The sequence below is a fragment of the Desmodus rotundus genome, chromosome 5, assembly GCF_022682495.2.
Source record: "Desmodus rotundus isolate HL8 chromosome 5, HLdesRot8A.1, whole genome shotgun sequence".
Classification (NCBI taxonomy): Eukaryota; Metazoa; Chordata; class Mammalia; order Chiroptera; family Phyllostomidae; genus Desmodus; species Desmodus rotundus.
Genome location: NC_071391.1, coordinates 163,631,841 through 163,653,810, shown reverse-complemented (window position 1 = coordinate 163,653,810; position 21,970 = coordinate 163,631,841). Strand labels below are relative to the sequence as shown.

The 21,970-nt window shown below is 55.6% G+C and overlaps 1 protein-coding gene across 3 annotated transcripts in view; it reads left to right on the top strand.

Moving 5' to 3' along the window:
- The window catches only part of GRHL1 (grainyhead like transcription factor 1), a 42,396-nt gene extending 24,142 nt beyond the window's left edge, over positions 1-18,254 (top strand). For 2 of the 3 annotated variants that reach the window (XM_053924383.2, XM_053924385.1), the window contains exons 9-16: positions 4,783-4,941; positions 9,982-10,069; positions 11,260-11,399; positions 12,318-12,355; positions 13,849-13,940; positions 14,277-14,362; positions 15,350-15,414; positions 16,556-18,254. In XM_053924383.2, coding sequence (XP_053780358.1) covers positions 4,783-4,941; positions 9,982-10,069; positions 11,260-11,399; positions 12,318-12,355; positions 13,849-13,940; positions 14,277-14,362; positions 15,350-15,414; positions 16,556-16,670 — 783 coding nt within the window. In that variant the 3' untranslated portion in view covers positions 16,671-18,254. The remainder of the gene's footprint in view (positions 1-4,782; positions 4,942-9,981; positions 10,070-11,259; positions 11,400-12,317; positions 12,356-13,848; positions 13,941-14,276; positions 14,363-15,349; positions 15,415-16,555) is intronic. The other variant, XM_053924384.2, reaches the window with a different exon arrangement.
- The last annotated feature ends 3,716 nt before the right edge of the window (positions 18,255-21,970 follow it).

Genomic DNA, 21,970 nt, shown 5'->3' with positions numbered 1-21,970 from the left:
GCTAACTTCCGACTGGTGAATTCCAAGCGCCCGGTAAATGCGTTCTTTCTGTGAATTAGATGGGTGGAAACCGCGTTTGCGATCTCTCCCCACAGGCGAAACTCACCTGCTGAAGCCCACGTACCGGACTGCAGGCAGCCGGCACGTTGCCCTCAGCTGTGCCCTGGTTCGTGGGTGGGGGGTGAGTGAGGGGCTGTCACCTTTGTTCTCAGTTTGCCTTCACGTTGGCGGGCGAGGGAGCCGCCTGTGTTTTGAACACCGTTTCCTCGTGTCTTTCTCCCGCTCCTCTTTCCCCTCGGAGGAGTAAGCGTGCAGAAAGCAGCCGGCTGTGCGAACAGCATTGTGTGACTGCTGCCGTGCTTCCTGGAAAAATCATTACAAATTAGTTCAAGATCTTATTTCTCCTCGGTTCTATGCTTGTAAGCATTGGGACTGAAAAGTCCGTACAGGTTAATCCTCTGATAAGGTAAACCTTTTATTGTTTTCCTCTAGTTTTCAAACTGAGGCTTGAAAACAGAATTAATTCTTTTGAAAAGGTGTGAGTGCAGGAGTTCTCACCCAGGAATGAGGACCTGTCTTAGAAAACCGGCCTGCGCTGGGCGGGGAGCCCTGCCGAGCATCCTCAACCTGCCTGGCAGTCTGTTTCTGTGTTTTTCTCTCCTAGGGATTTGGGGTAGGAGCACTGGTTCCTTGTCTTTTGAGACTTGTATTACAATTATTTGAATAAAGTCAAACTTTCCCTCAAAGTCAGTGGCAGGAAAGGTCGTCTTTTTTGAGGTCTTCATGCTGTTTGCGTCATTCTGGAGAGGAAAGGTCTGGCATCGTTCAGCCTATCGTTCGGCCTTCAGAAATAGGACGCTGTAATAGTGTGTGTGTGTGTGTGTGTGTGTGTGTGTGATAGTAACATGTATCTCATGGACAAGGAGTCGAAGGTGTAGCGATCCACCGTACTTTTTACCTCTTTCCCACCCTCGGTAGGAGGTGTTGGGGTTTTTCTGTGAGCGTGTTATGGAAACTTTCTTATCTCCACGGTGCCAGCGTGGTTTGCACACTGTCTTGCCCAGACTTGGTGACTCGCCATCAAACCGCCTACTCGGGGGTTGCGAATGGGTGGGACCAATACTAGGTGTTCACGCTGCCCTGGGACCCAAAGGAGGGGGTGCCTCGCACCCCTTGCTTGCCCTCTTGTCTATTTGGGTGCGCCTAATTGAGGGTCGTCACCTCCCTGAGTAAAGACTCCTAGATGCTGAGCTTCTCCCTCCGAGTGTACCCTCGCCCCCTCCCTGGATGCAGTTCCTGGGTGAAGGATGAGTCAGCAGGAGTCCCGCCCCGGGTGTCTGCTTCTCAGGAAGTCACCCATGTGAAAAGTGGAAACACTGAATGACAAAAAGGGAGATAACACTTCCCGCCTGTTTTCCGGATGATGTAAGGGTAAGTCGCTGCCCGAGAACTTGGAGAACGGTTTAGATGGCCCAAGTCAGCAAGCTTCCGCTCTCGGCCGGCCAGCCAGCCAGCTGCCCGTTTGTACGTTTCACTGAAACGCCACCGCGCCCAGCTGCTCGCCTACCACCTGGCTGCCTTTGCACTGTGACTGCTGCGCCGAGTAGTCACATGCGGCCCTTTCACAGAGAAAGGTAGCCGGCTCCCGGTCCAGATGAATGCTTGAAAGCTGTTTTATGTGTCTGCGCTGCACTTGCTCGTAGCCGTATTTATTCACAGCTCCTGCTGCATTTTCCTCCTTTATTAGGAACGTGTTACGCAGGGCTGTGTCCCAGGCCCGGAGGGCTGGTTGAATGTTGTCTTTGTCCTCGGTGGGGGCGGGCATCACTAACGAGCCTGGCACTGTTGTGCGGAGAGACGCCTTACACCCTCACCGCACACACACCTCACCCGCAGACGTCCTGGAGGCACACGCAGAAACAGAGTTTGATGGGTTTCAGCAGTCGCTGGGTTAGGAACGATGAGTTCTTGGGGGTTGGCGTGGCCTGTTAAATATCGAGGAAGAGCATTTCCTTCAATAGGTATCTGTCCACTGATTAAATGGACATTCTTATTTGATAGGGCCATGGCTCTGTAAAAAATGTATTAAAAAATCTGATGGGATACATATAAATACCTGTAAGACTATCTGAACTCAAAGAAAGGAAACCGTGTGTTGGGACTTGCGTTACGTTAATAATCGCTGAGTCCTGGAGCCACAGTAACCGTGAGCCGTGGTGAGGGCGATGCCTCTCCGAAGGCTCAGGGTTTGCACTTGGCTCCTGCTTGTTTCTGTTCTGAACAGAAACTTGACACTGGGAAGCGAGGGGATGTTGGGTTTCAGGCTGGAAACTCTTGTAAGGGGAGTATGGCTTTGGGTCAAAGACTTCCTGGAATTGTGAAGGTGAAGTTTAAGTCTCCCTGGCCGCTGTTTTTGCGTTAGGAATTGAGCCGTGTGATTTAGAATGACAGAGAGAAGTTTAAATTTTCCATTGGTTGTAGGTGAAAAATATAGTGGTTTGGTTACTTTATGTTCTCAGTTGTTGGCATGGACTACTGTCTGTCTGCCTGCCTGTTTGCCTGTCTGTGCTTTTCTGTCTGTTTTTCTTCACCTCTCCCATACCCTGTCTCCTTAACTCGAATTTATGAATTGTGTATTTATGAATTGTGTATGAAGCGTTCTTTAAAAATAGACCGTGAAAGCACTGTTTCTATAATAGATTTGAAATTCACGTGTGCCGCTTTTTGCCTATATATCTAGATTCAAGCATTTAAAAATTAAATCAATTTGCTTATTTACTAAAAAAAAAAATGAGCTAAATGGAAAGGAAAATCCTAGCAGGTGAGACAAGGCCACCTGGATCAGGCACTGTGCTCAGGACTGAGCTGGGGACCCCGCAGAGAACACGGACCCAGCCTGCCGAGTACTTAGGCCTGGTCAGGGAGACGGAGATACACAGGTGCAGGAAAGGCCAGCCACGTCCAGTGGGGCAGAAAAGCCAGGAGATCAGGGTAGACAGTCGCTTCGGGAAAGAGAGGTAGCAGGGTGTAAAGGGGGATCCTGGACGTGAATCCCAGTCCTGTGCTTTCTGCCTTGAGAACAGTTTTAAAAGTCTCTGTCTAGCCCTGACTGGTGTGTCCCAGTGGGTTGGACATCGTCCTGCAAAGCGAAAGGCTTGCCAGTTCAATTCCCGGTCAGGGAACATGCCTGGGTTGGGGTGTGTGCAAGAGGCTACCCATCAATGTTCCTCTCACGTACCAGTGTTTCTCCCCCTCTCTTTCTCCCTCCCTTCCCCTCCCTCTAAAAATAAATAAATAAAACCTTCTTTAAAAAATCTCTCCGTCTTGCCTTGTAAAAGAAGGGACAGTGCTATCTCTCAGGGTTGCGGTGATGTGGGGCGAGATCCTGGAGGTGACGGGCTAGCACGGGCCCTGCCACCTCAGGGGCTCAGTGAGTCATTCCAGTCCGGGGTGACGGGGACATTCTGTGGAGGTGACAGGGCTGGGACCAGCGAGGTGGGGCTGGACCACACCTTCGAAGGGTATTCCGGGAATGGGGAGTAGACTGGTCTGCGTGGAGAGTGGGGCGGGGGGCAAGACGGGTGATGAACTTTAAATCCACTGATTTGGACAAGTTCTCGGCCCTTTACGGTGTTTTGGTCGTTTCCTGGTTAGAAGCAGTACACACACTGGACCAGAGCAGACACTGTTTCGGCAGCGTGCCTCCCAGAGAGCGTTCTCGGTCTTTGTGGTGATACATTTGTTTCATCTCCTTGCCCTGTTCGCACTCCCTTCTCTTACGTTTTCCCCCTTGTCTAACTTAATTAAACTGATCCCTGACTGGGTCTTGGTTCAGCCAGGGCACCCACTCTGCCGCGGCAGGTCTGCTCTTTCTTGGTTTTCAGGGCTGAGGGGTTATGGCCCTGGGGACTGGGGACGGGAAGGAACACAGCCCTGAGACGTGAAGGTCTCTGGGCTTTGAAATGTGCTCACCTGTTTTAAAAACTGTAATTCCAGTGATAGCCACTGTGTGGTGCTCACGCACCAGAAATAAATTCTAAAACTAAATAGTTGAACCCTGACAGGTGTGGCTCGGTTGGTCGGGCATCTTCCTGCACAGCAAAGAGTCGCTGGTTTGATTCCCGGTCCGGGCACAAGCCTGGGGTCAAGATGTGTGCAAGAGGCAGCCTTTCGATGTTTCTCTCCCTCTTTTTCTGCCTCCTTTCCCCTCTCTGCAAGAATAAATAAATAAAATCTTAAAAACAACGAAATAGTTGAATGGTAGCTGAAAAGCATTGTGGCCATGTGTGGGGAGGTCAAAATCCAGAATCACAAAAGCGGGAGGGAGATGGAGCATGTTTACTTGCTGTGCAAGGGTTTACCTGGGACTCTGGTAGTAGTGCCACCCACTGATTTCATAAATTCCAGAACATTCGGACATCGGTACTCCACGTGGCCCCAAGCCGTGGTACAGACCTAAAGGCAGGCAGACTCCCAGAGAGTTCGGACTAAGTTACAAAACAGCTGCAAGGAAAACCTGCGCTGTCAGTTAGCATTTCAAAGGGGCACCAGGAAAGACAGCTCCCCCACTGTGGGGTGTTCAGTGAGGGTTCTGGAGCATTTCTGCGTTGCAGTGACTGAAGGTAGTGTTAAAACGAGCCCTTTATCTTTGTGGAATTTCTTTGAAATGCAAAGCCGTGCCCTCACTTACAGCAGACCTGAGCGAGCCGGTGGCGGGTTATTTTCACGGGCCGTGCGGACGCCCGACCCCGAGTCCGGGCTCACGGAGCCTTCTCTTTGCAGGTGTTCATCTCCGTGAACTGCCTGAGCACGGATTTCTCCTCTCAGAAGGGCGTGAAGGGGCTGCCCCTCAACATTCAGATCGACACCTACAGTTACAACAACCGCAGCAACAAGCCCGCGCACCGGGCCTACTGCCAGATCAAGGTCTTCTGTGACAAGGTGAGACCGTCCGATCGGGCGGGGGCGCTTGGAGCACGGTGTGTGAGGTGGGCCCTCCCCCACAGAGGAAGACTAGGGTCGTTTCTTCACCATTTATGTTCAACCTGAATGTACTATGGTTCATATAAAATGGTGCAAAGACACATTGTATAGGGAAGAAAAAGTCTTGTTTTAATGGAAAGAGAGTACTTTGTTGAGCACGGGTCAGGGTGACATCATGGGGCTCCCACCGGCTGCGCCCGTCCTGGGCAGCCCCTCGGCTGAACTATAGAGCCAGCCAGTCACGCCGAGCAAGGAGCAGGCATTTCCCACCCTCGGTCCATTTCTTTCCTTTATACCACATTCCTCTTTTTAGACAAAAGCAAATCTAAAGAAAAATTAATGGGACGTCCACATTCTTTTTCTAAAATTCTAGGGAGAAATTAGCTTTATTAGTTCAATTAAAAATTTTTTCACACCTGTTGTTTTAAAAAATTCCATTCTATTTAATACTTTTCTTCGACCTGGTTTAGAATTCATAAATGAGTTCAGTTTTTTAATGGTAGAAGACGTTAGTCTCTCACGAGACCTTCGCTGTCCTCAGGTGGCCCACAGAGGCTGGCTCTGTGCCCGCTGCGGCCCCGCGGGGAGGCTGCGTCCTCTGTCGCAGGTGCGCTCGGGAGTGTGGAGCCCGCTGCGAGGCCTCCCCGGACCAGTCCCTGTGGGCTCGAGAGCAGGCTCTCAGGTTACCTGTGGTGAAGGACCATGTCTTCACAGCTGATCCGTCGTGAACTTACGCTTCTGTAAGATAAATACAAACTCAAGGGAACCGCTGAAAAACTGAAACTCACAACAGAGCTGTACGAGCCACACGCCCCAGTTGTTACTCACTCGACAGGCTCCCAATGACCCGGTCTGACTGCTTTCCAAGTGCTGTCTTGGTGTCCGGTGTCTGTCTCGGGCCGTCGCAGTCTGAGGACGGACACCGGCCCACGGACCACTGCCTGAGCGTCACTGTGTCGGGGAGGGCGGCACGAGGCAGCGCGCACTGCGGCTTTCCGTGTCGGGTGGGAAACACCGCACGGTTTTGAATAGGAGGAACAGGAGTCCTCCGTGCTCTTAAAAACTGGGGTTTTAGCATCAAGACTGGGAAGGAGGCTCCTGTATGGGTAGCTGACCTCCAAACTGAAACACAGGAAGGTGTATGAGTTGCCCAAAGTTATTTTATTAATCAAAGTCATCTTACGAATTACGTATTTTCCACAAGGTCGCCGAGTTGCGAGTGCTCGGGGACAACACAGAACCCCATCTTCCGGTGTTACCGCCTGCCTGTGTGTGTTCGTAGGTCACACTAAGGGGCCCTGTTGTCCAGGGTCTTGGACAGCATGCCCGATATGCGGGCCAGGGCCAGTCACTGGCCTCCCTGGCTCAGGGTCAGCTCTGCCCGGTGGTGAAGTAGGCACACAGAGCCGTGGCAAGGAGGGAGGCGTCTGTGTGTAGCAGGCTTCGCCCCGATACCTCGGCCTGCGCGGGTGGGGCTCTGTTTGTAAGCACCCCCAAATGTGCCCTCCCCGTTCGCCCCGTGTGCTGGCGTGGACGTGGAAGGTGTTGGTGCCCTGCGTCCAGCCCTGACGGCACAGAGGGGTGGTCGTGAGTGTCTCAGCAGGGCAAGGTGCCCAAGGGACCCAGGAGGTGGAATGCCCCCCGCCCTCATTCCCAGTGTTTGGTCTCAGAGCAGCTTCAGAAGAGCCTGCGTGAGAAGAATTTCCTGTGTGTGCAGTCACTGTTCGGCATCCTTGGGCCTCTCGACGCCCTGCAGGCCCCAGGACCTCGCCCCCCGGGTCTGCGCAGCTGGCTCTGGCTCCTGGCGGCCCTTGCGGTGCGTGGTGGTTGCTCCTCTCCCAGGTTCGCCCGCGGCTGCCGCTCTGTGGGCTCTCCCACCTGCCTCCTCGGTCCCCTCCTTCCTGAGATTTGGTTCAGCTGTAGTTTGGTGCCTGTGGCTTCGCTTCTCTGCGGGCTCCTCACTCTCTCCCGTGTTACGAATCTGGTCCGCAGCCCGGGAAGGAAGTAGAAGTCAGTCATCCACTGGTCCCTTCAGAGGTGTTTACCCTGGTTTCTCCGCCAAGAAGTGTCGTCAGTACTTTCCTGTCAGTTTAACGAGTTCGACAGGTGGAACTGCCTCTTGTTTCAGAAGCAGCAGCAATTTAGCACTTTTTCAGAGAAAATGGGGATAGGAACTGGATCACGAACCGGAGGACATTCGGCAGCTCCTCTCTGTGAGCTCGTCTGTGTCCCCACTCTGTCCCCAGAGACAACTTCCAGTGATGCCCTCCCCCGCTGGTCTCCCCCAGCAGAGGCATGTTTGCTGGCGCTGCAGCTGGGAGCAGCCGTCACGGGTGAACTCTGGGGACATGGCCTGGTGTGGCGTCCCAGGGTCAGTCCCCCTGTGGACTGAGGGAGCAGGAGTCCACGCAGCCTGCAGCGAAAGGTCCGCTCCGTGAAGCTGCAGGGTGCCCTGCAGCATTTCCTGCGGTGGCGTCCCCTGGGGACGAATCCTCCCGGCCTTTGTCTGTCCGAGGGGTCTGTCTTTCACCTCCAGCTCTGACAGCTCTGGTTCCTGGGCGACATGTTCTAGTCGGCCGGCTTTCCCTCTGTGGCTCCGTCTCCCGGCTAACACAGTTCCTGCGGAGAAGTCTGCTGTCATCGCTGGCTTTGTTCTTCCGGTTTGACAGGTCCTTTTTTCTCTTTCTACTGGTTTTGACCACTCTGATGTGCCTGTGTTCTCCTGCGCTCAGAGTGAACTGAGCTTACTGTACGTGCGGTTTACAGTTTTATTCAGATGTGGGCACTTCTCAGCCATTTGACGTGTTTGTCAAATACGTCCGCCTTCCTCCTCCTCCTTCTTCTTCCTCCTCCTCCTCCTCCTCCTCCTCGGGGAAAGCCGGCCACACGCGTGCGGCCACTCCACGTGGTCGCAGGCTCCCGGGCGTTTCCCAGCGGTCGGGTCCCTGCTTCTCTCTGTTCCGCTTTGGATAGTTTCTGTCGTCATGTCCTCAGGTTCACCAGGCTGTCCCTCTGTCTGACCCGCTGCTGACCCCACTGTGGGTTTCGTCTCAGACGTGACCGTTCTCGTGTCTGGAAGACCGACGTGGACCTCCTGTGTGCCTTCAGGTCACACGCTCAGCTCTTCCACAGGCTGGCGGGACACTTGGGCCACAGCCGTGTTCTCCGTGTCGGGGGGCGTCCTCCCCACTGTCCCGCTGCTGCGCCGCCCTGCGTGCCTGGCGGTCCTCCCGGATCCCGGCTGTCATGAACTTCACCTGGTTGGTGCTGGATAACGTTGCCATCCTCGGGACCTTCTGGGACTTTGCCCCGAGACCGCATGACATTTGGAAGCCCTGTGATCTTTCCAGGTCTCCCGTTTGCGATGTGTTGAGTGGCCGGGAGCCCTGCTCACTGCCAGGCCAGTTATTGTCCACGATGGAGGCGAGGCCTCCTGACCCTTCCGCCTCGGCCCTGGGAACGTCACGTTTCCCAGTCCCGCTGGTGGGAGCAGGCGCTGCCCCGGCCTGCGTGAGGTGTGGGCACCTGTCCCCCACCTCGGCGGGTGTTCTCCCAGCTGCAGGGCTCCCTCCCACTCACGGCCGGCAGCGCTCTGCTGAGTCCTCAGCGCTCTGTCTCTCGTGGCTCCTCCCACGTGCTGCTTGGCCGCTGCCTGGGCATCTCTGAACTTGGAGCCCCATCTGCTGAGCCCAGGGAACCTGGCTTGAGACCACCAGGCGTCACCCCCCGCCGCAGCCTGAAAATCGGGCGGTGTCCACGGGACCCCCGGAGGTCGCCTCACTGTCCCTTCTTCTCAGGGGTTGCTGTTCGTGGCCTGGTGGCCAGGGCCTCAGAAATCCTTCCCTGCATCTTGTGGAGGTTGATATCTCAGCCGTGTCTGGGTGGGGGTGAATCTGGTTTGTGTCCTCTGTCCTGAGTGGAAGCAGAAGCTGCTCACCGTTCTGTAGGGCTGACCAACCAGCGAGGAGGACAGTGGCCTGTCTCCTCAGGCTCCCTGTGGGGGGCAGGAGGGGGACAGAGAGAGAGAACAACAGACCAGCACCATCCGGCCGCAGCTGGGTGAACAGGGACGCGCGCTGGTGTCTCTGTACCAGGGAGCCGATGCTGGTGTCCGTGCTGATAGATTTTCACAAGCAGATGTCAGCATAGTAACACTTTCTCAAAGAGGCGGGAGCAGCTCTGTGTGCTGGTTTTCAGCGTCCTGTGACTGTCACGGCGCCAAAGTCACAGGGTGGTTTCTGTCGCCTCCCTTTGCTATTGGGGGTTATTGACAGGAAAACAAGCCACCAATTCCTGCGTAGCTGGGCACCACTGTCAGGGAGTCCGCGCCATCAGGAGATGGGCGCCGAGAGGCTGAGCAAGACGACTGACCCCCGTTTACGTTTTGTCACACGTGCCCGTTCCCGTCATGTCTCTTACTGACATGGCCTGTTCCTCCTGGGGCTCGCTAGGGGGGCAGGGCCCCTCCACACAGATGACACACGTGTCCCCCCCGGGCACGGGGCCCGCTTCCCTTCCGGGTGCTCCTGCGGTCTGCCGGGTTGGCCTCGGCCTTGTGGGTCGTACCTGTCACCTAGTGACCCCAGGTCCTGGGAAAGAGTCCCAGCCCTCGGCGCTGACGGCCCATGTAGGGATGCGCACTCCAGTCAGGTCTGGTTTTTCCTCCCCTTCCTGGCACCAGACATCAGGAACAGTCTCATGCGTGTCTGAAGGCAGGGGGTGCCCCAGTGGACCTCCTGGGGCCCGTGTGGCCCGGCCACATCCACCACTGAGGGGCCCAGCTTTGTCGGTTCCCCATGAGGTTGCAGAGTGAGAAATGGTTTTAAGAATAGGCTTTTCAGAAGAAGCTGCTGTGATAAGGCCGTGGATGCGGTAGGTCACAGAGTCCGTCTCCACAGAGGAGACATCCCCACCCCCATCTCAGGGTCAGGGTTAAATATCGTGGAGAGGATCAGATTAAAAGAATCATGCTTTGTCTTGTCTGGTCTTGACCTACAGGGAGCCGAACGGAAAATCAGGGATGAAGAACGAAAACAAAGCAAAAGAAAAGGCAAGTGTACTGACCCCAGCTCCCAGTTGAACGCCTGTAAGTAGCCTTGTTTCCTTCGGCCCTTTCAGACCTGTCCTTTCAGAGTGGTGCCTGCGGGCTCCAGCGGGAGATAGGGAAGCGAGTGTTTTCCACTCTGGTGAGGCGGTAGCGTTGCTCCCCGTACCGGGTGCAAAAGCAGATGGACGGCTGCACTAGGTCACGTTCCTGGGGAATTCCAGGACGGAGTCCTGAGTTTTTCCAGAGTTCAGGCTATTCTGGCTGTTAGGTCTGGCTCAGGTTGCTGCGTGCCGTCCTGGAAAACAGTACACATTCCTCCTGAATAGCTGATGGTAAAATTGGGACTTGCCTAGATTTTTAAGAATAACGGCACCCTCAGGAATCAGGATGTCTTAATTCCAAGTGAGCAGTGTTCTTACATACCGTATTCTGACATTTGCAGAGTCTCTGTTTGGACATTCCACCAGGAAAGCTTGCTTTTTTTTTTTTTTAACGTGGCCAATATCCACATTCACAAAACCCTGTCTGCCCACTAAAGGGAAAAGATGGTGCTCTGTGCCTCGGCACCTCGTCTGCACCCAGCATGTGGGCCACCGGCTTCTGGCCTTCGAACGCCCTGCCGGGCTCTGGACGTAGCCTGTTAGCCAGGGTCGCCCACGGCACCAGAGGGCAAGCTCCCGAGAGAGCGCCCGGAGAGCAGCTGGCTCACCAGGAGAGCGCACGCTGGGCGCCGCGGGGCCGGCGGTGGGGGAGGATGGACGCTGTAATTTCACGAATTGGCACCGGGGCCGGGGCGCGGACTCGAGCCCACCGAGGGTCGGGTCTGAGGGTGAAGGCATGAAGTGAAGGTGCATGTTCCGGGGCAGGAGAGGGCGTTGCCGTTGGGATGTGAGTTATTTAACGAGGCTGGAGCTAAGGCAAAGTCACGTCCGAGTTACGCCTACGTGGTGACTGTGTTTCAGACAGAAACTCACTGCGCTTCGCTGGTTCCGGATGGTGGGTGTGTGTCTGTGCCTTTAAAGAGAACTCCTTGCTCTGATTGTGATAAGATGTTCAGTTGGTTTGAGGGTGGTAAATACAAACGACATGTTCCTTCGCGTGATTTTTCTTAGTTCCGGTGATGTGACCTGCGTCTCCTAATGCCACAGTTTAAACCTGTCGACATTTAGGAACACACTGTCACCTGCGTCTGCAGGCTGCTGACTGTGGTGTCCCCGTTGTCTTCCCAGTTGCTGACGTCAAAGTGTCACTGCTTCCCTCGCACAAGCGCATGGACGTCACGGTCTTCAAGCCCTCTGTCGACCTCGACACCCAGCCCGTCCTCTTCATTCCCGACGTGCACTTCGCCAACCTTCAGCGGGGCCCGCACGTGCGTAGCCGGGGTCCCGGGGTGGCTGCGGGGAGGGCAGACCCCAGACGGACAGGGTTTGGCAAGCGGCAGCCAGAACTGAGGCAGCTGTGAGCAGCGACCGGGGTTGGCCTGCCGGCCTGTCATTCGGGGCAACAAGAGGCCCTTGTAGCACGGGCTGTGGGGGCAGCCACGACTTGGAAACGCAACGCCAGACCCGCCAGCTGGGTCCTCTGTGCGTTTACTTATGTACACTGAGCTCATTTAGAAGAGGTCAGAGTGGTAACGCAGGTTGCAGTGCATGGGGTCGGGCACCCCACCATGAGAAGGATGTAGCTTCAGTCACAGGGTCGTCCCTGGCACACGGACAGCCGAGTGTCAGCAGCCGACAAGCAGTGTTGCCCACTCCGAGCACGGGCATGGCTGGGCTCCCAGCAGAGCGTGCAGGGGAGAGGCGGAGGGCTCCTGACCACAGGGGCGAGGTGGAGGGCGAACAGACCAGAGCGGCATGCTCTCAGGTGGAGCTCAGTGGGCCGGTCCACCGTGCACCGCAACACAGGTTGAGATATGTGTGGACGAACAGTTTTTAGAGTTCTCAGGGGAAGCCATTGCTGTGTTCTCAGTTCCAATGAGAAGCTTTGGCCAATTTCCCCTAAAAAAGTCAAATAACAAACAGCTTAGGTTTGGGGGTCCCCAGCCTCTGTCGTGACTTCTCCGCTCTGCGGTCTGTAGTGAAGGCCAACAGCACGGCAGCGGGGAGGGAGGTGGGCGCCCGCCCGCCCAAGTTGGTTGGAGGTCCCTAAGGGTCCAGTCGGTGAGAAACGAGGCTGCGGGTTTTGTGTGAGCTTGGTCAGGTTCATCTTCCTTTCAGGCAAAATCTGGGGGTGGTCTGACATATTCTGAGCAGGTACTTGAAAAGCCATCTGTTTCTGTTCTCAGGTCCTTCCCATTGCCTCAGAAGAACTGGAGGGTGAAGGGTAAGATTTGTTTTGTTTTCTTTTAATCTTTTTATTACGAAACAATCTGAAACTTATAAACCAATCGCAAGTTTCGTGCAGAGAACTCAGTTTTCCCTGAGCCATTGGGCGCCACAACCCACCATCCCCGTGTACTAGGCATGTGTTTCCTGTGACCAGGGTGCTCTGCTGCCCCGCAGTCCAGGGCGGGACGTGGACGCCGAGGCACCCGCTGCAACCTGCCCTCTCGCACTCCCTTCACGTGGTGCCAGTGCGGTTAGGGGCCATTTCTCCTTCGGCTCCTTCGGTCCGGAGCAGCCCCGCCCTCCTTCAGAGTCCTGAGCTAATAATGCTCTGAGGGCTACCAGCCAGTTGTTCTGCGGAGCCCCCCACCCCCGTTCGGGTCTGTCCATTGCCGTCTCCTGACTTGGTTCGGTTCGGTTCGGTGCGATTCGATCAGGCATCTGGGCAGGAGTGCCCGCCTTCTCTGTGCCCTGTCAGTCCACCCGTTGCGAACGGTGTCCCTCCGCTGTCTCGATGAAGGTGGTGTCTCCAGGCTCCTCTGCTGTGAGGTCACGCTTTCTCTGTCTGGGGGTAGGTGCTTTGCAGCTTTGTAAACATCTCATACCTCGTCAGACTTGTGATCTGCTTGTTCATTTGTATCAATGTGGGCTCGTAGTTTCCGGTTTTGTACTCAGTAAGTTGGAGTCCGGTACTGCCACTTGCTTTGCTTTTCTTGCCCGCCCTCACTGACCCTCACTTACAGCATCAGCGCCCTGTGATGGCCCAGCTGTGCCTCCCCCTCCCTCCTTCCTCAGTGCTCCTGGTCCGCCGCCCCCTATTCACCTCCACTGACCCCTGTGTTTCAGCCCCCCGGGATCATGTGCTGTCGTTGTCCCCAAAGTCTGTCCCCTGGTTCCTCTGCCTGGAGGTCCTGGTGCCCCTCCGCCCATGCCCACACATTGTGATCACTGCATTCTCGCTTCCCAGGTTCTGTAATGCTCGCAACACAAAATCCACGGCTCCTTAGAGCCAAGTGGTCAAGAAATTTCACCGGAGGGCCCGCCCCACCCTGCTGGCATTGGCATCCCGTGGAGCAGTCCGTCTCTGCCCGCCCGGCTCTGCATTTCCAGCTCACGCTTTCTACTTTTCTTGGCACGCCTGCCCGCTACTCTGTTGGCACCTTTACATATATTTCAAGTTCTGTCTCCTCCATAAAAGTTTTCCTGAAAAGGAACCGTTTGTTCTGGGAAGGCAGCTTAAGCTAGTGTCAGAGCAAGGGAGGGTGTCTGGCCAGCTGCCCGGTGGGCCCCCGGCCCTGCCATTGAGTGGCGGGGGCCTGGGTCAGCCATACCTTTCTCCAGGCTTCAGATTAGCATCCACAAAACCAGGAAGCTGCAGCAAATACAGAATGAAGGCCATTTTAAGTCTAAAATTCAGTGACATACCCTGAGTCTCTTTGTTTCTGCAAGTGCCTTAAGTGGAAGTCACTGATTGCACCGTTGTTCCTGCAGATCGAACTTGAAAAGGGGGCCCTTCGGGTCCGAAGATGATTTTGTGATTCCAATTCCTGCTAAGCTGGCCCGGACCGAAGAGCCCAAGAGAGGTGTGTTGCCTTGGTTTCTTAGGGGGAGTTTCAACTTGGAAGTGGCTCCGAATCTGTCAGAAGCATAAAGGACTCAAACCAGTCTTACCCAGTTTGACTTCCTGAGTATTTTTCAATTGGACCGACCCCGGGCGTGGGCTGGAACGCACGGCAGAGTTCCAGGAGGCTGAAAGCTGTGTTCTCGGGCCAGGCATTGCCCTGGTGCAGTCCGCTGCTCTTGGGGGGAGGGGGATGCCTCTCTTTGTTCTACCCAGCACCCAGGGCCTTGTTCTCCTTTGCTCCCCTGAGTGAACTGCGTCCTCTTTTTCCTTCCCTCCCGCCCCTCCCGGGGATCAGTGCTGCTGTACGTGCGGAAGGAGTCAGAAGAGGTCTTCGATGCCCTGATGCTCAGGAGTCCGTCCCTGAAGGGCTTGGTGGAAGCTGTAAGTAGTGCGCCTCGTAATGCCCCTTAAACTGGAGCCCCACTGAGCAGGTTCCACCGGCCATCCCCGACCTCTGTTGTCCTCCTGACACCTCCGAGGCCTCTGCAGCATAGCCCGAGCACTCTTCACAACTGTGGGGTGTGCAGGGAGAGTCTCGTTTTACTGAGGAGGGCGCCTGCAGGTCAGAGAGCCCGCCTGCTCTCTAAGAGCGAACGGAGCTGATTCTAATCACCTGGCTCCAGAGTGAGGCCTGCGTACACCTGATGGGCATGCCTGTGACTGTGCGGATGTGTCACTGTGCGCTTGTCAACACCTACGGCGTGTGCGGCACAGTGAACCCGATGCAAACAGACTTCAGTTTGTAACGCAGGGGCAGCGCTGGCCCACCGCACGTCACAAGCACGCCACTCCGACGTGCAGTGTCGATAACTAGCCAGGCAGCGACGAGCATCTCTGTACTTTCTGCTCAGTGTCCCTAGGAACTTGAAACTGCTCTGTAGCCCTCCCCAGTATGGTCCAGCTGGTTGGAACATTGTTCTGTAAACCAAAGGTCGCGGGTTCCATTCCCAGTCCGGGCACGTGCCTGGGTTGCGGTTCCGTCCCAGTCGGGGCGTGCACAGGAGGCAACTGATCGATGTTTCTCTCTCTCACTTCCTTTCTCACTCCCTCTCCCCCCCGCCCCCACCTCCCTTCCCCTGCCTCTGGAATACAACAATTTTTTAAACTGTTCTGTAAAATACTACTTGAAAACTGTGACTACATAATCATCGGTGGACGCCTGTAAACTAGGGGGAAATAAAGCCCCTGATTCCAGCCTCCACCAGAGGCAGGTGACGCCCCTCCCCCGGGTGTGGACTGGGGCTCTGGTGCGCCCCTGCGTGCTCACTCGGAGAAGCAGAGTCGAGGGGCTGCGCTGCCGCGTTGATGCAGTTTGCCTGGAAAAGCCGTTAGAACGCCCTGTGACCATTGTTTTCACTGCTCTTCCAGATCTCTGACAAGTACGATGTTCCCCATGACAAGATTGGGAAAATATTCAAGAAGTGTAAAAAAGGGTGAGTTTTGTCTGCCTGCCCGGCACCCGAACAAGGTTGACCTCACAGGCCGTCACTGTTCCCGCGCATCGGTGCCCCCTCGGGAAGCAGAGACGTAAAACGCGAGAATGTGCTTCCTCGTAAACTACCCCCAAAACCTTGACGGCCTTTCTCAGACCTCTCGTGGGTGTTCTCTCAAGTAGAATTTGTATTTGCTCCTCTCATGCGTGGCAGCAGTGGCGTGGCTCCGAGCTCCAGAGCCCACTGTGAAGCTTGCGCCCACGCCAGCCGGCGCCGCCCTGCTGCGGAGCCCCGTCAGGGCCAGGCGCTGCGTAGGGTGGTCCGCACGTTGCCTTTCGAGTTGCCCTCTGTGGCAGGCGCCACCTTGCAGAGTTGGCAGGTGAGGCCTCGCAGGCCCAGAGCCTGAGGCTCCCCCGAGACCAGACCAGGTCGGGCTAAGTCCCGAGCGGCCGCGGGGCTGCGGCTTCTGCCGCCCTGCTCTCCTGCTGCTCCGCTCTCCTGCCCGAGGCCCCATTTTTGGCCCCAGGACAGTGATTCCTTGTCCAGAAATTAACACGTTTAGTTCCGTTTTGTTTAAGTCTCTGTGCTGTTTGGCGTGGGTAAGCAGGGTGTCATATGAAAATATTTTGGCTTAATTCTAAAGCAAATCCTGACTGGAATCTTGTAGGTGGGCCTGGGGGGAAGGGCTGGACTTTGTGGTGACTCGATTAAACTTGGAGGATAATGTGCGGGGAACGAACGTTGTCTGTCGGGCGCTTGGCTTCAGATGGGGTGAATTGTATTGGCGTGCTTTCTGAAGCTGGGCCAGTGAGGGGCTGCTTCTGTGCCCTTCCTGTGTTAATCGCAGCAGCCACCGTCTGCTGGGTGACGCCTCCCTGCGGAAGTGGAACGGGGAGCAAGCTGGTGTGTTTTGCGGAGCACGTGCCCTGTGCTTTACCAGCGCTTTCCCTCGTTTAATCCTCACAGCCGCCTGGTGAGACAGGCACTATTGTCGTCCCTGTGTCACCGTTGAGGACAGTGAGGCTTAGGGAGTTTCGGGGATTGCCTCCCGTGTCACAGCTAGTAAGTAGCAGGGGCCTGAAACCAGGCCTGACTCTGGAGTGAGCGGGACTGAGCACATGTCTCTGGCCTCCCCTTCCAGGATCCTGGTGAACATGGACGACAACATCGTGAAGCACTACTCCAACGAGGACACCTTCCAGCTGCAGATGGAAGAGGTGGGGGGGTCCTACAGGCTCACCCTCACGGAGATCTGAGGCCGTCCTGGCCCCCCGGTGCCCACGAGTTCACTGAAGGTGTCATGTAGGTCCTGTTGTTTGCAAAGCTGTCGGGACGCCGGTTAGCCGCCTTCCGAACACGCGGGCGCCAGTGGAAGGGCCTCCTTTCCACTGGGAGCCTTGCTGGGCGTGGAGATGGCGTTGAACACACCGCGCTGGCAGTTTGCAGACGACAGACTTCCACAGACTGTTGCTACACTTGAGTTTTCTGATACAAACACGTAGGGTTGAAAGTGAGAACCTTGTTCCGACTGTTACCAGACTCTCCGGGGCCCTTCAGGATGTCTGCTGTCATTTATAACACTGTTGGTATCAAGGGTGCATGTCGTACTGGTTTCAGGTGCACGGCACGTGGTCAGGCTGAGAACCACGCTGGGCCACTCCCTCGTCCCCCGGCGGTGGGCCTGCTGGGCTGCGTGAGTCCGGAAGGGCAGTGGGTGTGGCCTGCAGGAGTCTTGCTCCCGAACTCAGTGTGACCACCTGCCTCAGGTTAGTGGGAGCGGTGTCCCAAGAAGACGGGGTCCCGCTTTTCTCCCTTAGCCTCCCATCACCCCCCCCCCAGAATGTTTACTCGAAGACAGCGTGTTACTGAGTCTTCTCTTGCTACTTTCTCAGCCCAGCAACTGCCTGATGAAGAACTTCAGTGGGCGCGGCGTGAGTCCGTTACGCTGACGTTCTAGTGTCCATGAGTGCAATACGTTTTCGAAGGCCGGCGTCTGCAAATGTGTACATACGTGCCCTATAGATGCGTAATATATAAACACGGCATCCGTGTGCACACCATGAAGAGCCCCGGTGAGAACGGGTGTGACGACGTTGCCTCGGTGAAAGGTTATCTTTGGCAGCGTGCACCCAGGCAGACTGAGACCCACCAAATCGCTTCTCTGCGGCTTCCCAAACGCGGCCGTCATTCCCTAGGCTAACAGACCTTCCCCAGTGACAGGTTCGGTTTGCTTTTGAGAGTGTTGGTTCTGGATTTCTGCACTGTTTAACAAATGAAGTAAAGGAAAACACTGCTGCACCTCACGTGTGCCATGGGTGCTGACACAGGCCCATGGGTAAGCCACACGCACCCGACACAGCGAGCAGACGGTGCACCCGTCCATCGTGGTCACCCCTAGCAGGGGTGGAGCCCCACATGGGGTCCCGGGTCATCCAGCCGGGACAGGGCCTGCCCGCCGTGTGTCTTAACTGTCTTGGGTGCGGCACCTGCAGAACGCATGCGTGGGTTCGTGAGACTGGGCCGCCGTGGCGGGGGAGCCTCTGCACACGTGCTTCCACACACAAAGTACTAAAGAGTGTAATCTTTCAAATCACGGGTATCTTTAGGTTCAGGGAGCTTGTTTGTGTGAGTAGGATTGATAGTTACATTCTTATGATAAAATATCCTAATGAAGTATGTGAACTAAATTGCTGGCTTTCTAAGATAAGATATGGGACACGGGTCATATAACAATATTTTCTATTTTGTTTTATGAAATTGATTTTGTTATTGTTTTTAATTGCATCCTTGAAGATGTATTTTAAACCAAAGGGATTAAATTTTATATGTCTATTTCATAACATTGTATTTCCTGTTATTCAGCTTGCACGTACCCTTTAGTTCGTCAGCTAAGCAGACTTTGAGATGGTAAAATGCTAGAGCTGAGAAGGACCCCGTTAGCATTCTCCCCTGCTCCGCAGCACGCACCCTCCGCCTCCGTTCCCCCACAGGCGGCTGCAATGGCCCAAGTACTCGTTCGGGTAGGGAGCCCTAATAATGCCCACCTGTCACAGGAGTTTGACCACTGAAGCTGCAGACAGACGCTTTTAGACCTAAGATCTTAGCGTTCTTAGTTTTTAAAAGCACAACAAGATGGTTTGAAAACCTACCAAGAACGTTTCATCAGAATTTCTAAATCAAACAGCTGCTGTGAGCACATTCAGGTCGTCTGCGGCTTTACCTGTGATAGACGCTGAAATGTATTGGGTTGGCCAGAAAGTCCGTTTAGTTTTTCCCCTAAAATAGGAGACACATTTTTCATTTTCACCAATAACTTTATTGATGTGGATATTCTGAGTATGTCAGCTGTCTCCCGCAATTGGCTTCTAGTGGGTAGAGACCAGGGGTGCTGCTAAACATCTTCCAATGTGTGAGACAGCCCCACAGCACAGAATTATTTGGCCAGAATGTCACAGTACCAAGAAACTTCGCAAACCACTTTTCACATGTTCGATCAGTCACAGCACCTTCTCCAGACGCCACACAAATCTTTTTCTGCATTTCAGTTGTGTTTTTACCTTTGTTGAAATAATAAAGCATAATACTCCGAAAATGTTGTGTATCTTCAATATTAAGATGGCTGCACAGAAATTCACCAGTAGTTTTTCTTAAACGCATGCTGACATGACAGCCGTCACACTGCACCAACAAAATTGTCTCAGAGTTAAAGACAGCTAGGCTCTGGTAGAGCTGTTGCACGGAAAAAACTAAATGAACTTTCTGGCCAAGCCCAATATTTCTAACAGTCAAATAAATGAAATAAGCTCCTTGGTAGGTTTCCCACGATATCTGTGCATGTTTCACTCTAACCCTTGGTCCACAAGTCAAGAATCCTCAGGGGGTCTGCTCCTGGCCGCTCCGAGGGCCTCTCCAGGGGCCCTGCCTGGGCGCTGCCATTGCCAAGGCCACAGGTAGCCCCCGGGTTTCCTCACACTTGCTGCCTCCCCATATCCTGCATTTCCCTCTCCCTTTGTCAGCTCTTAATTTTGCCTCAAAACTCGGCTTTCCCCTGGAGTGAGGGGCTCCCGCAGTCTCCCCAGTGGGTGACCCCAGGCCCCCTCTCCTAGCATCCAGCACCCCAGGTGTGATCACGCCTCTCTCCCTGGACCTCTGGACCCAGCCCAGTGCCGGCCCCATTGCAGATGCTGGGTGTGACTGGTCGGTGCGGTTGAGCCCACTCACCAGCAAGGCATCGCAGGGAGGATGTGGGGGTGAGCAGCTCAGTGAGGGGTCTGAGCTGGACCTAGAGCCGCAGGCCACGGAGTAGGAAGCGTCTCTAACTTGGCAGCAGGCAGTGAAACCGGAGTCCCCACCACAGGGCTCCGGAAAAGCTGGTTTCCGGGGCCCATGAGACTGGAGAAGGAGCCCCAGGGGCAGGCGAATGAGGGCCTGCAGGTGAGCCGGTGGGCTGCACCTAGGCAGGCCTGTGGCGTGTGCTCCCCATTGTGACCGCCACACCCCCGTCTCCCCCTTATGGGAGCATGTGAGTGTCACCCCATATTAGCAATATCTGCATCTCACCGGCAAGGGCTGGTCAGCATGAACGAATGGAGACCACCCAGTCCGTCAGTGGGGTCGGGTCTTGTCCCTCTGTCTCCTGCCTCCCCTGGGCCCAGGGACAGTAGGAGGTAACAGCAAGCCATCTCCTCTGCTCTGGTTCTGGCTTACACACCCCCTTGGTCCTGAACTTCATCCAGCACCCCCTTCAAATCTTCTAGTCTAAGGTTTATTTTATTGTGAATGTACCGCACGCTGGGGAAGAAGCAGAGGCCATTAGGACGAATGTTACAGCTCCATGAGACCGTTTCTCCGAGGGAAAAATTCCTGCCTCTGCAGCCTCATCGCCCAGAGATAACCTTTGATAATTCCTCCCAGCTTCGCAAACTCCAGTGAGCTCTTCCCATCGGCCCTGCTTCCCCCACCCCTATGAATGTTCTCGCTTATCTCTGTCCTTTGGGTGGTTCTTTTGAGTGAGGTTTTGTGCTTGGGTGGGTAGAGGGCGGTGAGAGGGTGTGAGAGGGTGTGAGAGTGTGAGTGTAAGAGGGTGTGGGTGTGAGAGTGTGACAGGGTGTGACTTCTGTAGGTCCGTATTTCACGGCTGGTCACGGGACCCTTAAATCCCTCCTCAGCTCAGTTATGGGCTGATGGTCGGACAGAGACTTCCAGAAGCAGGCGGAGCCCTTGAGCCTCCCAGTCTTTGTGAGGGGCTCTGTGGGGGTGGGGGACTCCCAGCACCACCCTAGCCCACACTTCCTGCTGGCCGGAGCCCCAGGTCGGGCAGAGCAGAGACGTAGAGGGAACAGCCCTGTCCCTGGGCACCGCCCTGCCAGCTCCCAGGGGCAGGTCGGATGTAGCCTCTCAAAGCCCCCGTGTACTTGCCGCTGCCTGGTCTCTCTGCTTCGGCCTTTGGCTTGGCCCTTGTCTGTCCCAGCTGTCGTCCCCCCCCCCCTCAGGCAGCCGTGAGACCGACGGTTTCTTTCAGATGGTCGGGGCCAACGCCCTCGGGAAAGCACTTCCGCTCTGGGGGGCTCCGAGTCAGGCCCACTAAAGCCAGCCTTGCACACAGTGTCTGCGGGCCAGCGTCGCCAGGCAGGCCGGGCGACGAGTGACCATTCTCTGGCCTGGGGCCCTGAGGCCGCTCCGCCTGCTCCGCCCCTGCGGTGGGCATCACGGCTGCTGGCTGTCACCCTGACTGTGGGCTTGTGGGTCAAGACACCCTCAGAGCCGAAGACGACCCTGGGATGCTACTCTGCAGTGAAGGGAAAACTATCAGCACACCCAACACGTGGTAAACCCCAAAGTAGCTGTGCTGAGCTGAAGAAGCCAGACCAAAAGGAGTGCGTACTCTCTGACTGCACTCAGAAAGCCCTCGAAAATGCCAAGTACTCCACAGTGACAGAAAACCGTGGGAGGAGCGAGGCCCGAATATCGGTGCAGAGGGTGCGGTTTGGGTGCTGTCACTTCGACACTCGGGAAGCCCAGGTTGCCGTCTGCAGAACCCCAGCACCTGCTGAGGGGCATTATCTGGGCCCACCTCGCAATCCAACAACCCCCGTGCTCAGGTGGGCTTCTGTTGTCCTAACGTGTGATGCTGACGTTAAAAATAAGTCATTTTTACCAAGAAACAAAGGGAAGGGAGGGAGGGAGGGAAACCGAGGACTGCCTGGGATGGGGTGGGGGCAGGGAGGGGCAGGAGGGGGCGTCACAAAGGGGTACAAGGGAGCTTTGGGGGTGATGGAGGTGAAACTGAGTGTGTGCCCTTGTGGGCCTCTCTCCTTTCTGTCCCTGGGTGTCTCCCCTGAGGCCCTCTGCCTCTGGGGTAGAGGGAGCCTCTGGGAAGTCTCACACCCACCAGACCCTAGCCCTCCACCCCCCTGCCTGGCTCTCTGCTACCAGAAAGCCCACCTGTTAGGAAGCCTGGCCTGAGCTGGAGAAGCCGGGCTCAGAGGCAGGAGTGGGGATGCGGCTGCAGCAGGGCCACCAGCTGGCCTGCCCACCCAGGAGGCCAGGAGCCAGC